This window comes from Pleurodeles waltl, chromosome 4_1, assembly GCF_031143425.1.
Source record: "Pleurodeles waltl isolate 20211129_DDA chromosome 4_1, aPleWal1.hap1.20221129, whole genome shotgun sequence".
Taxonomy (NCBI): Eukaryota; Metazoa; Chordata; class Amphibia; order Caudata; family Salamandridae; genus Pleurodeles; species Pleurodeles waltl.
The window spans coordinates 828,813,766-828,828,477 of record NC_090442.1 but is presented as its reverse complement, the minus strand read 5'-3'; the positions used below and the strand labels follow the sequence as shown (position 1 = coordinate 828,828,477).

At 45.3% G+C, this 14,712-nt stretch overlaps 1 protein-coding gene across 1 annotated transcript in view; it reads left to right on the top strand.

The window, feature by feature from the left end:
* TPH2 (tryptophan hydroxylase 2) overlaps positions 1-14,712 on the top strand; it is a 476,020-nt gene that overhangs the window by 447,270 nt on the left and 14,038 nt on the right. The window contains exon 9 of the mRNA XM_069230088.1: positions 597-692. Within this exon, the coding sequence (XP_069086189.1) occupies positions 597-692 (96 nt within the window). The remainder of the gene's footprint in view (positions 1-596; positions 693-14,712) is intronic.

Below are 14,712 nucleotides of genomic sequence, written 5' to 3'. Positions count from 1 at the left end.
TGGGCTTAGTCCATGGTGTTCCAACATGGAAATAGGCTCACAGGTCCCCTAATGCCTGCCCTGACTCAGGCGTTAAATAAAGCAAGCTTTGCACCATTATTTGACCCCTCCTCCCCTGTGCATGATTTTAGCTCAGGGGATCAATATGGCGCCACGGCATGAGTCATTTTTTGCACTAGAATGCCTACCTTGCATCTTATTGACGCAAGGTAGGTTTCCACGTCCAAAAAATGACTTTAACTCCATAACTTTTGCGCAAGACGGGTCAAGCGCCAAAGTATAAATATGGAGTTAGTTTTGCACTGAATTTGCGGTACAAAAATGATGCAAATTCGGCTCAAAACAAGTGTAAATATGCCCCCAAATGTCAAAGCTAACTCAACACAATCTTCTTATGAATTGGAAGTTTGCACAACTGGAGTGAGCATGGGATGGAGGGAGGAATTCAGGCAGATATGATTTTTCTTCTCATAACAAAATTGAGGAATATGATTTATTGGCATGCCTTTTCTTTGTAACGCTGAATTAATTGGAAGAAGAAATAGGTGTTTGCCACAGCCTGAACGTAACTAACACTCTATTACACATTTTTACAGTGTTATTTCTTTACCATTGAATTTGGCCTGTGCAAACAAGAAGGTCAGCTGCGAGTTTACGGAGCAGGACTTCTGTCTTCCATTGGAGAACTGAAGGTATTTACATAGTGGTTGTGTTCTGCTATAAAAACTCAAACCTGTAGAGGTCTGATCAACCCATTGACTAACTATTGTTATCTGCTATTTTAGATTATTGCTTCATTTGTTTGTTGTGGGATATTGTATGTAGTTCCCAATTCCAGCTTAAACAACTCGCTTTCAATGATCTTTGAGAAAATCGCATCCAGTGAATTGCCCAAACCTTCACCTAGTAAATTAGCATAGAGTGAAATACGTGGTTAAACAAACCCCTATAGGCTATTTTTCAACAGCTTCAATGCACACTGGAAGGTAGTGAAAACGGGGAAATAACAGCGGATCATCCTAATGGCTGATGACAGGAAAGCCAAGAGTTCAGTGATATTTAGCCAACAAAAGACTCTGTAGTCATCATAACCTCCTCTTTGTAGAGGGTGTGTGAGAAAACAGGGCTGATTGCAGAGGCCCCCTAACTTTTTGCCCCCAATTTTCACTTTTTGCTGGTGTTTTCCTGATTCTGATTGTGCCCTGGGTACTGCTAACCAGTCCCAGGGCCTGTGCTCTGTATAAAATCAATATGCAAATTAGGCTAATTATAATTGGCTAAGTTAACCTACCTATAAGTCCCTAGTATATGATAGGGCATGTAGGTTTAGGGACCACAGCATAGGTGGTGCACACATAGGTGCACTGCTGAGGTGCCCAGGGTCATTTTAAAGGCAGGCCTGCCTTGCTGGCTGCTTTTAAATTAAAGTGATATGCAAATTCGACTTTGGAATTAAAAGTAGTTCCAAAGTCTTAAACTACCTTATTTTTACATATGAGTCACCCCTAAGGTGTGCCCTATGTGCCCCTAGGGCTGGGTGCCATGTAACTATAAGCAGGGACTTTATAAAAATAGATTTATAAGCCCTGGTGAGGTAAAAACAGCCAAATTCGTTTTTCCCTCATTGAAGTGGATGGCCTTCATAGGCTAGAATGGGGAGACTTTATTTTAAATTTTAAAGTCTCCTTAAATGTTGCATACCAAGAATTTGGTATCAAATTAATTGTTGTAATAAATCCCACAACTTCCAGTTGTTGGATTTAATATAACTTGTTCAGGTAAAAAGTTTTAGACTTTACCTAAAAAGTTGCCAATTTCAGCCCTGCATTGTTTTTGCTGCTGTGCTCTGATTGGCCAGCCTGCAGCAGCTTAGCCAAGCTGCCTTGATGAGGTGTGAAGTGGCCTGGCTTCACACAAAGGAATGTGCCTGTGGGAGAGAATCTCCCCTCAGCAGATGGTGAGGCAGGAAGGGGAGGGCTGCCAAACTGGTCTTCAAAGGCAGAGAAGGACATTTGGAGCACCCAGCAACACCCCCACATCCTGCAACCCCAGACAACTAGGTGCCCCCTTGATTAGATTAGGAGAGGGCAGGAGAGGGGTGTGTTTATGATTTTTAGCCACACCAGTGGGTGGGCTCAGCCAGATGTAACCTCCAAAAATCAGATTCAGCCATGATGGATTTTTAGAGAATGTTGCCTTCTGGGATGGATTTTTGCCACACTTCCCAGGAAGTGGTCATCACAGGGGGACGACCCTGTACCTGATTGGAGAACCAGGACCCCCCTGCTTTTCACCCAGGAGCAAGGATAAAACTGGCAGACCTGCACCCACACCTCAGATCCCCACCAGATTTCAACAAGAAAGAACTAAAGGAGAAGAAGGACTGCCCTGCTGGACCCCTGGCCTGCACCTGGAACCTGCAATCAGAAGGACTGCACCAGCTGCACACTTGGGCTTCACCACAAGAAGGACTTTGCCTGGCTTCAACTGGTTCAAGGAGGGACTCCCTGTTTGCTACAGGTGAAAAATTGCTAACCAGAGTCCCCTGCACCAACTCCTGAAGAAAGCGACCAGCTGACCACTGCCCAGTGGCCAAAAAGGAGTTTGCGCCAGGTGCATTCTGGGAGTTGTAGTCCGCACCCCCCAAGGACCATCTCAGAACTTCTGGACCCTTGGGGTGAGCTGTGGACCCCCCAAAAAACCTTAAAAGGACATCTGGGTGAAGCCCCAGAAGTTTGGAGAAGATTTGAGAATTTTTGTAAAAAAGCTCCATAGAGGGACCGACCCGCCGCGGCAATTCTAGCCGGCTTGCCTCAACCGCGACCCGGCCTGATTTGGTGGTTCGTCCCGGTAAAGAAAAATCTCTGAAAAAAAGACTAAGTCCGAAGGTAGAAAGTTGACCGGGACCTTCCAGCCATCGTATCCGAGAAGGGCTCCATGGACGTCAGATCAAGATCCAGGTTTACCCCGGTCGAAGGATTTTCACCTCGAAAAAACGACTAAGTCCGAAGGTAAAGATCTCCACCGAGGAATCCAGCATCGCGTATCCGGAGAAGGGCTCCAGGAGGTCAGATTGGACTGGCAGGTTCGTCCCGCTGAAGAAAATCTTCAAAATAAAGACTAAGTCAGAAGGTAACTTTTTAACCGAGGCCTCCCGCGACCTGTAGCCGAGCAGGGCTCCATCGCGGTCGGCCTGAAACTTTGACTTTGCCCCGGTCGAGGTGCAACCAGATGACCCGATTGGCGCTTTTTGTTTCTAAGCGCTAGAAAAATAATAATTCTTTAAAAATTCATATCTCCGGTTCCCCTTATCCGATTTTATTCGTTTTGGTGTCATTTTAAAGATAAAAATATAAACTATTTTCATAAATTGGTTTTGGATTTTTAAACAGTTTCCTGTGTTTTATTTAATTACTGTTTTGTGATATTTGAATGCTTTACACTCTGTCTCCTAAGTTAAGCCTTGACGCTCGTTGCCAAGCTACCAAGGATTGAGCTGGGGTTAATTTACTGAGACCTAACTGGACCTAAGTGGAGGTTAGTGGCTTGTTGCTAGGTGTAGGTACCTACCTGCCCTTACCAATAACCCATTTTCCAACAGGGTGGTAACGTTATGAAGAAAGAGAAAGTTCTGTATGAGCTATGCATCTGCCCACATTTTTGTGCAAGTGGAAAGTGGCTGGCTTTGGACATCTGAAGAGATATTGGTGGTTAGGTGGTGCAATTCATGAGGGTAGGGGTTATTGCCATCTGGGGATGGGGCATATTGTTCATAGGAATACAAATAAACAACTACCTAAATAAATGTAATTATTTTATTGATTTGGACCTCAGCAAATGTCCATATATAAAAACATTTTACAGAGTGAGTACATCAAAACAACCGCAGTACCAACACAAGTATTCAAATAAAAAAACGTTGAAAAATGTAAAAATTTTAAAACGTGTAATTTAATTTTGAGAGAATATAATAAATAAGTGAGCCTTTTCTGCAGAAGATATGCCAGTTGTTAGGAAATGAGCTTTACAGTTTTTTGACGTATTAATTGTGAAGCTGGGAACATAAAAATAACATGATCACATTTTTGCACACCACCATTACAAAGTTTACAAATTATATCTGTAAAGGAAAATTTTTCCCATGCAACCGTATAACAGCTATCACAGTTAAAGCATTTATTCTTAAAAATAAAAATATGCGACGGATATCATGTTCTAGATTCCAGGTCAAAAATGGCTTTGTTTTTTGACTAAATAAGAGATGCCAAATTTATAGTTATCCATCTGTGAATAAAATTCAGTATCTAATTTCTAAATGATCATGGAGAAACGTGTCTTTGAATGGTATTTCAGCTGTGACAATGTCATGGACTGGATGTGAACCTACGATATACCAAACAATTCCAAGGCAGATACAACATTTTTTTCAAATGTATTGTTCACTCACTTCCGATCAATAATATTGTCACGTGACAATTCCCACAAGTAATTTGTTTTACAAACGATCAGCCGGTAATCCCAGCGTAAAACGGCTGCAAGACCTGCCACCAAGGCAGTGTTCAGCTGAAGTACCAAACAAATTGCCTGCATGGCAGTCATAGAATACAGGCCCATATTTATACTTTGTCACGCAAAACTGAGTTAGCACAGTTCTGCGTGAAAAAGTATAGCACCGGCTAGCGCCATTCCAAGATGCTTGCCAGATGGCATATTTATGCAATGGCCCTAGCCGGCGCTAATGCCCTGTTATGCCGCTACATTGTTTAGAGGCAAAAAAAAATACCTCTAAGCAGTGTAGCTCCATTTTCTGGTGCAGAACCCCCTTGGACATGGCTCCTGTCTTAGTAAAGACAGGAGCCATGCCCACCACCCCAATGGCCATGCCCGGGGGATGAATGTCCCCTGGGCATGGCCATTGGGGCCAGCGCGTGTGAAAAAAAACAATACTTACCAGGACTTACCTGCGATGGGTCTCCCATCCTGTAGTGTCCCTCTGGTGTGGGTGGGGGTGAGTGGGAGTGTCCCTGGGGCCAGGGAAGGGCAACTGTGGGCTAGTTCCATGTTCTCTGACCATGGAAATATGCCTACAGGTTCCCTAACGCCTGCCCACACCCAGGCGTTAAGTAATGGCGCTAAGCAAGCTTAGAGCCATTATTTAAGGCCCCCGTGCTGGATTTTAGCACGGGGATAAATGTGGCGCTAAGGCCATATCGTCCTTTTGTGGACGGGAACACCTACCTTGCATCTCATTGATGCAAGGTAGGTTTTCACGTCCAGAAAACAACGTTAACTGCATAACTTTGGCACTAGACGTGTCTAGCGCCAAAGTATAAATATGGAGTTAGGTTTGCGTTGAATTAGTGTAAACAAATAACGCTAATTCAGTGCAAACCGAGTATAAAGATGGGCCACAATGCGCAGAGTTTGCGTAATATTTTCCGTTCGATAGAATCCATAAATGCCCATTCGTAATACTAGTAGCTTATGTCAGGATGAACATTCACTAAAATAACCTTTGCTTAACATTCTAGTAGCTTGGCACAAAAGCAATCAAGCTTAAGTTAGAGGCAAAGTGTAAAGTATTTATGCAGCACACAAGCATCAATAAAGTGAGAACACAACAGAAGATAAAGGCCACACCCATTTAGAAAAATAGAGGAAAATCTACTAAATAAAATGAGACCAAAAGGACAAAAAATCATTTAGTAAAACCGGAGATATTACATTTCAAACGTTTAGGTGAGTATAGCGCCTAAAGACACAAAGGGGGTCATTCTGAATGGAGCCGGCGGAGTGGAAAGGGTGCGACAGGTGCAGTTGCACCCGTCGCGATTTTCAGTGTCTGCTATGCAGACACTGAAAATCTTGGTGGGGCCCTGTTAGGGGGCCCCTGCAGTGCCCATGCCATTGGCATGGGCACTGCAGGGGCCCCCAGGGGCCCCACGACACCCGTTCCCGCCAGCAAGGTTCTGGCGGTCAAAACCGCCAGAACCAGGCTGGCGGGAAGGGGGTAATCCAGCGCCGCCATGGAGGATTCCTCAGGCCAGGGGAAAACCGGCGGGGAACCGCTGGTTTCCCTTTTCTGACCGCGGCTTTACCGCCGCGGTCAGAATTGGCCTGGATGCACCGCCAGCCTGTTGGCGGTGCATCCGCGGTCCCCGGCCCTGGCGTCTATGACCGCCAGGGTCGGAATGACCCCCAAAGTGTCACTTGTGGTGCATCTGATCTTACTAGACCATAGGAAGGTCACAGGTTCAGGCCGTCTATGATGGAGTACAGGCCAAATACAGGGACCTGGTTAGTCCCACTGAAAATGTTAACTTCTCAAAGTCAAAGAGTCCAGTTTGCAGTAGAGAAGGCCGCGAGGAATATGCATTTTGGATGGTCATCGTGGTAGTGTGAAAAGCAAGCCTGTCCTCACAGATAGTCAATGATTTAGAGTGAAACCTGTTGGGCATTGCGGACAGTCACAGGTTCAGGCTAACTACGATGGAGCATGGGCCGGATACCGAGACCAAGTTAGTCCCAGTGAAAAAGTAACCTTCTAAAAGTCAAAGTGTCCAGTTTGCATTGGGGAAAGCTGTGAGGAGAGCGTTGTGGATGGTCATTGCAGAAGTGTGGAAAGCAAACCTGTCCTCACGGATGGTCATCGAAATAGTGCAAATCCTGTTGGGTATTGCGGACAGTCATTGTAGGAGCTTTGCGTTATTTTTCACCGCAGGTGGCCGTCGCAATGGCTGGAAGTGCTGATCTTGCATGGCCGGTTGTCACTGGCAATCAGTGAAACATGAAGAGTTGCGTTCACTGGAGCTTTGCACTGGAGCTTAGGCTGTCATTGTGGGCGGCAAGGTCTTGGCATGAATGGGCCCGTTTGCAGTCGCAAAGTGACCAAGAACACAGACAGTAGGCACTAAATGGTTAGGATAAAGAAAAAGCCAACTTTCTAAAAATGGCTTTTTCAGAAATGGGACTTTACCATTAAAGAGGATTTTAAATTACAGTTCTTTAAAGGCCAAACATAATATTTCTACCTGTTCCCAAACAAAAGTTATTAAATGTAATGAGGTTACCCAATGTTATCCTATGCAAGATGTAGGCCTCACAGTAGTGAAAAACGAATTTGGGAGTTTTTTACTACCACCACATGTAAAACTTAAAAGTATGTGTTCATCTTTTTAAATGCACTGAACCCTGCCGGATGGACTGTTTGGGGCCTAACCTAATGGTGACCTATCTATTAAAAGGGAGTTTTATGTCTAGCAAAATGTTTATTTTGCCAGGATGAATTGGGAGCTAAAAACTGCATGGTTTATGAACAAGAAAAAAAAGATGGGGGTTTGGTCTGCCAACATGGCAGAGTAGAACTAATCCACCTGTTCTCCACTGCTGTCTCCTAGCAAAACAAGGGTGTCAGGAACTACCAGACACCCATAACACCGGGCCCAGGAAGTGCTGAGGCCAGAACACACGCGCAGCACGGAGGACATGTCTGAAATGGGTTGAGCAGCGCATGTAGGCTGTTAGACTCAGCTACAGCCTGTGCATTGAAGGGTGAAGGGTCGCTGCTGCCATTATGCATTGTCTATGGCTCCTGGTGAGTGGGGGTGCAATACGACAGCTGGCATGAGCGGCACTCTCCTCATCCCCACAAGGCTTTAATGGTGGGAGTGTACCTGTGGGGGACCAACAAGGACCCTTTTCCCAGTCTTGCTGGATGTTTGAAAATCCTCACCTGACCGGATGCCCTGGTTGGAGGGAATAGAGCGAAAGGCCACTTGCGCCCACAATGTCTGCATCCAGCACTATCAGGGGCCCCATTGAGGCCCCTCAGGGGTAACTTCAAGAGCCATAAAGCACCTGCACCACACTCCAGGGCATTTTCAATAGCCTCACGGTGTCTCAGCCGTGTTCCCCCATCCCCGGATCCACTTGGCAACCTTGATATTTCCTTGGGATATTTCCTTGGGAGACCAGAAATGAAACGCAGCCTTCTCCATTCTCAGGGAGGCTGTGGAACATACCTCGACCCAAGTCTGAGAGAAGCCTCCTAGGAATGAGAGTGCTAACTCTAGAGGGGGCCCCACCACTGTGATCCTCCACCTCATACAGGCACAAGAAAGGGATGAATACTCACACAAAGCTGTGGTTTCCTCTTGAAGGCAGATGCATCAGACATATGGGATGACAATAGCTGACTTAGTATGGTGAAGGATCGGCAAAGAAGTAACTTGTGGTCGCTACACGGTATCTAATCTAGTAGCATCTACCACTCTATTGCTCTTGCACCTCTGAACCTGAACCATTGCTGTCTACCGACATGCCACACAATAAAAAGCAACCTAACAGGGTATCTAGCTACTTTGAACCAGCGGATTCAAGGGAAGCATAACCCTATCATGCTGAGGACAACATAGCGCTGACGAAGAAAGACCTCCTAGCCTTGCTCCAGAATTTCAAAAAGGAGCTTAGGGAGGAACTGGAATCCAACTTGGCCACCTCTTTAGACATTCTTTGTTCTGACCTCTTGACGAGGTTCACAACACTGCAGCAAGATGGATTCAGTGGGGGTTTGCACACTGGATCTGGAGACAAAGGGGGTCATTCTAACCCTGGCGGTAAAAACCGCCAGGGCGAATGACCGCGGTAGCACCGCCAACAGGCTGGCGGTGCACCGCTGGGCATTCTGACCGCGGCGGTTCAGCCGCGGCCAGAAACGGAAAGTCGGCGGTGTACCGCCGACTTTCCGCTGCCCTTGAGAATCCTCTATGGCGGCGGAGCGCGCTCCGCCGCCATGGGGATTCTGACACCCCCTACCGCCATCCTGTGCCGTGGGGCCCCCAATGGCATGGGCACTGCAGGGGCCCCGTAAGAGGGCCTCAAAAGGAATTTCAGTGTCTGCCTAGCAGACACTGAAATTCGCGACGGGTGCTACTGCACCCGTCGCACTCCAGCAACTCCGCCGGCTCCATTCGGAGCCGGCTTCATCGTTGCTGGGTCTTTCCCGCTGTGCCGGCGGGCGGCCTTTTGGCGGTCGCCCGCCAGCACAGCGGGAAAGCCAGAATGGCCGCCGCGGTCTTGTGACCGCGGTAACCGCATGGCGGGCGGCGGGCGGCGACCGCCGCGGTTAGAATCACCGCCAAAATGTCAATCCTTTGAACAGCGGTTAAGAGAATTGGAGGAATCCTCTGTCCAAATGCAGGAGAGCTTGCAAACTACAATTATGAAGTGCAAGGACCTCGAAAACTGCTCCAGATGAGACAATATATGCATTACAGAATCTGGAAGAAAGTACCGAAGGACCTGATCTTCAGGCATTTGAGATTGGGTTATTGGCAGAACTTGTGGAAGTCCAGCAGGTCAAATTTAAGCTGCAGTGGGTCCATCGTGTGGGACCACAGGTGCTGAGTAAGGGAAAGTGGCTCTGGGATACCCTATCAAAGTTACACTCCTTCAAGGTCAAAGATCTTACAGGCAATCCAGATGGTTGATACAGTTTCCTTACAGGCGGAAACATGCTCTATGTACCAGGACATTGCACCAACCACGTTGGCAGGAAGACTATAGTTCAGACCAGTCACGGATAAACTCCGAAAGGACAATGTTAAATACAGATGGACCTTTCCATTTAGCCTTGCCTTCATCTACCACATCATTTTACAGACATGATGGAAGCAGTAAACCTCTTGGGTCTATCACCTTCAGACTGTAACACTGCAAAAAAGTTCAGAGACTCCTCTACCACCGGCCACTCAGTGAGACGACAGACACAAGTTCATGGTTCCCAGAAAGACACCCAAAGAAGCATGGAAAGAAATGGGGCCGAGAGGACCCAAGTACCTTCACATAAACCATGACTGACCTCCACTTCTTATATTTCTGGACAATATCCTTTTCAGTATCCGCCCTTACGGGCCACTGTTGCCACACACTGAACAAGTGGGTCCTCTTAGTCCCAGGGGCTTGTAATGTATACTCAGGATGCCGGGTGCCATTATCTATATAGAGCTCTGTTTATACATAATTTGAAGACAAGATGAGATAACAAAGCCTCAATTATATTTGTTTCTGCTGTGAATGCCTTGGCAGGAAATTACCTAACCACCTGTAATGTTATGATGTTATGACAAGTTATGTTGTTTTAAGGGATTTGGATCCCAAAAAGTCAAAATTTATTGTTTACATATATTTTCAGTGAGTATCCTTATAGAGGGTAACCCAAGAGAGGAGTGGAGGAAGTTGAAGTCTGATGTTTCTGGTGATGGGGGGAAGGGTGGACTGGGGGGATATCGAGGGAATTAAAACTAGGCATGTCTGCTCATGGTGTAATGTTATGATGTTGACAAAATTGACTTGGAATGTGTGAGGCTTGAATTCTCAGGCTATGCATCATAAATTGTGGAAGTATGTTTTGGATGCCAGGCATGATATAGTTGCTCTACAAGAGACCCATTATAAGCATCGAGAAGATCACAGATTGCACCATAAATCTTGCCCGATGGGGGAGTCCTGCTCTTTCAATCCTTCCTCAAGTTTCAACCTTCTGGCCAATTCCATGCCCTCAAAGAATTTTATCAATGCTATTACGCCGCTGACAAGTGGGAGGCAAAAGATCAACTACATTACCACAAGGAAGTCAACCTTCCACAAGTCACTGAAGACCAAAATGAGACTCTAAGGCCCATATTTATACTTTTTTTGTGCCGCATTTGCGTCATTTTGTGACACAAAAGCGGCGCAAACTTTAAAAATTTAATTGTATTTTGAAAATTTGTGCCGCTTTTGCGTCAAAAAGTGACGCAAATGCGGGGCAAAAAAAGTAAAAATATGGGCCTAAGTGCTCTCACTACAGAAGATGAAGTCTGTGAAGCCATAGCCACCCTCAAGCTACCCACATCACCTGGCCCTGTTGGCTTCACAGCTAGATTTTACGAAACCTTCAGTTCGAACTTGGTACCACACTTGACTAAACTGTGGGACCACATTGCTATGGAATGTAAGATCACATATTCCATGAGTGAAGCCGAGATATCTGTTCTTCCCAAACTAGGGAAAGATCCACATTACTGTTCTTCTTTTAGACTGATTGCCCTTCTTAATTTGGATGTCAAATTGTACACTAAGATACTTGCTAGCAGGCTGGGGGATATTCTACCGGACTTGATTCATCCAGACCAGTCAGGGTTTATCAAGGAGAGGCAAACTCACAACAGCTTACATCGGTTGATTCACCTGGTGGAAAAAGTTAATGAAAAACACATCACTGCAGTCTTGGTAGCACTAGACGCCAAAAAGGCATTTGATCAAGTGGATTGGCCCTTCCTTTCTTCCTTTTCAGCATCAGTGATAAATTCATTACAATGGTCCAAGCCAACTTTACTAGCCCATTTTCATGGGTTTTTGTAAACGGAGTTGGCTCAGACCCTTTCCAATAAGTTTTCACTATTGGCAGAAAATGTACTGCTGTCCTTAACATCCCCAACAACTTCACTTGTAGCTGTGCAGCTGGAACTGGCTAGGTTTGAGTGGGTGGCGGGATACCATGTCAACCTTTCCAAACCATACCTTCTTAATTTAACCCTCCCACCCACAGAGATTGGGGTGCTAGACCTGGCCACTCCATTCCAATGGGTTCAGAAATATCTTACATACCTGGGTATTAAAATCACCCCAAGAATTTCGGACCTGTATAAAGCCAATTACCCCCCACTGCTCCAGCAACTTAAGGCAGATCTTAAACGTTAGGCTCCCCTTTATCTGTCATTGCTTGGGCGTATCCACACCATTAAGATGATGGTACTACCTTGATTCTTATATTAATTTCAAGGCCTCCCCATCCCAGTGGAATGAGACTTCTCAACACTATGCACCCTCTTGATTAAATTCATCAGGCAAGATCGCAGAGCCCGGCTTCCATATAGAGTACTCAGGCTACCTAAAGAAGCAGGAAGACTTGCTCTTCCAGGCTTCCTCTCTTATTACAAGGCAGCACAATTGAGAGTGATCACGGAGTTGTCACTACGCGAGTCCGATAAACATTGGCTCCATATGGAGCGATGGTTGCCCGCTACACTTGGGATCTATTATGGACAACCAATTCCAATCAACTTATCAATGTGTATTTAAGAATCCATAGAAAAACAACATTCGATACCTGGGATGAAGTACGCTACTCAGGAACCTGGGCTAAGTTGCCCTCTCCATTCATACCCATCCACAGGGCACAGAAGCCTTTTGATCGTTGGAGAGAAGGAGGTTGCCTTATGATATCTGTTTCAAGGGTGGGATATTCTCACCTTTGATAACTGTCAACAGAATTTTGGATTACCTGCATCAGGGAGAAACATTAAGACATCGGGTGCTCCAACTGGAGAGGAGGGAGGGGGCCATGAGGGATCTTCCCCCCCCATTAAAAAGTTTGTTAAACAACCGAGGGGAATGAAAGAGGTTACTCATTTTGATATACATTTTTAATGGATACTTCTCCCAAAGTTCGACCCTGACACATAGAATTCTGGTCCTATCAACTAGGGGAGGAAATCTCTGAAGCTCATTGGTGACAACTATGGCACAGTATCCCAAGGTTCAATCATTCCATGGGGATGAGAGAGGTTTATTACAAAGTTCTATACAATTTACTCCACAAAAGTTCTATACAGTTTACTCCACAAAACTCAACAGAATTTCCCAGGGAATCAGATGTCTGCTGGAGGGGATGCAGGCTGCTGGGAGATTTCCACCATATCTGGTGGGATTGCCCCACGATTCTTCCATATTGCTCTGAGATTTTGGAGCAAATTAAGGAAATGTTGGGATACCCCGTGCTGGCAACACCGGGATGAGTTTTCTTGGGATTAAGAGACAAATCTCTCAAGCACTAGACCTCAAGTGATCATTCCATCCTTTGGTTATGCGTGGGAGCTGCAAAAATGGCACTAGCAGCATCATGGAGAAAGCCTATTGCGCTCAATGGCACACCAGGCTATGGTAGGCTCTGACTATGGAACGCCTGAAGGATATACTTCAGGACCATTTTAAAGTTTTTGAATGCACTCGGGATCTCCTTGTGTCTTTCATGTCTGTTGGCCTCTAGCTAACTACATGCCTCACGTGCACCCAAGCGCTCCACCTCTTTCAAACTTAACTCCACTGCAAGGGTGGGGTATGGCCTGTCAAGGATTACGGCTGAGGGTGCAAGCCAGACTAACCTCAAACTCCACATAATATGAAATCATCAATTCACCACTCATGGTTCTTGTTTAATTTGTTTACTGGGATTTTTTAGAGGGTGGGTTATGGTGGTGATTTGGAGATCATCACATGTTGTGATGTTTTTGTTTTGATTGAATTGTTTACTTTCTCAATAGACGCAGCGTCATGTTGAAACTGTGTGATCTATTAGCAATCGTAAGGTAATGCTGTCTATTTGTAATATTTGATGACACTGCCACAGTTATAACTTGAAAACTCAATAAAGAAACTTTGACTAAGAAAAAAAGATGAAAAACAATTAAAAATAAATCAATGTTTGATACTTACCCTTCCTCTTTGATTGAATTAGCAATTGCATCTCTACTCTCATACAACAATAAAGACTCTCAGCCAAATAAGCCGCTCTGCCCTATCTTTATAAGCAGAGTTCTCCTCCCTAACTGCAGTCTCCCCAGCTGTAAACTTACTATCAGAATGGCATGTGTCATGCCTGAAACACATTATGGCGGTTGGGGTACTGAAATTTGTTAGAGTTGTCTTTATGAGTGCTGGAAGTGGTCCTTTTTTGCAGGGTTATCCCCAGCCTTTTTGCCTTCTCCTTCCTATTTTTTCAGATTTGTTTTGACTCGTTTATTGTCTCTGTGCACTTTACCACTATTGATCAGTGCTGAAGTGCAAGCGCTTCCTGTGTAAATTGTACTGATGATTGTGGTTTAACCATGATTGATATGTTTGATTTACTAATAAGTCCCTAGTAAAGTGCACCATGAGTGCCTAGGGCCTGTAAATCAAATGCTACTAGTGGACCTGCAGCACTGATTGTGCCAACCACATGAGTAGCCTGTAAACATGTCTCTGACCTGCCACTGCAGTGTCTGTGTGTGCAGTTTTAAGCTGCCAATTCAATCTGGCAAGTGCACCCACTTGCCAGGCCCAAACCTTCCCTTTTACTACATGTAAGTCACCCCCAAGGTAGGCTCTAGGTATCTCCATGGGCAGGTGTTAGACCTGACAGCCTTAGGGAACAAAGCAGTTCGACTTCCTGAGTGAATATTCAACACAGTGCCTGCCTTGCAATATATTAGTCTTGGTCTTTGTTAGAAATGGGGTCTCTACTTGGCAGTCAGTTTCTACCCTGTCCAAGTAGGGACTTTCATTCCAGTAAGGCTAAGGGGAATACCCAGCTCAGATAACTCCTGCTTACACCCTTGGTAGCTTTGCACAAGCAGTCAGGCTTATCTCGGAAGCGATGTGTAAAACATTTGCATATAACACACAGTAATACGGTGAAGACACTACAAAAGGACACCACACCAGTGTTAGAAAAATAACTAATCTTTATCTGTGTTAAACAAGATCAAAATGAAAAAAATCCAACATACAGCAAAAAAGATATGAATTTTGCAAGACTTAACTTAGAAATACAGTCCCTTGAACTCGATAACTCCGTCTGGGGCTATCATGGCGTCGTGAACAACAAATCCAACAGTTCAATCTGACCGG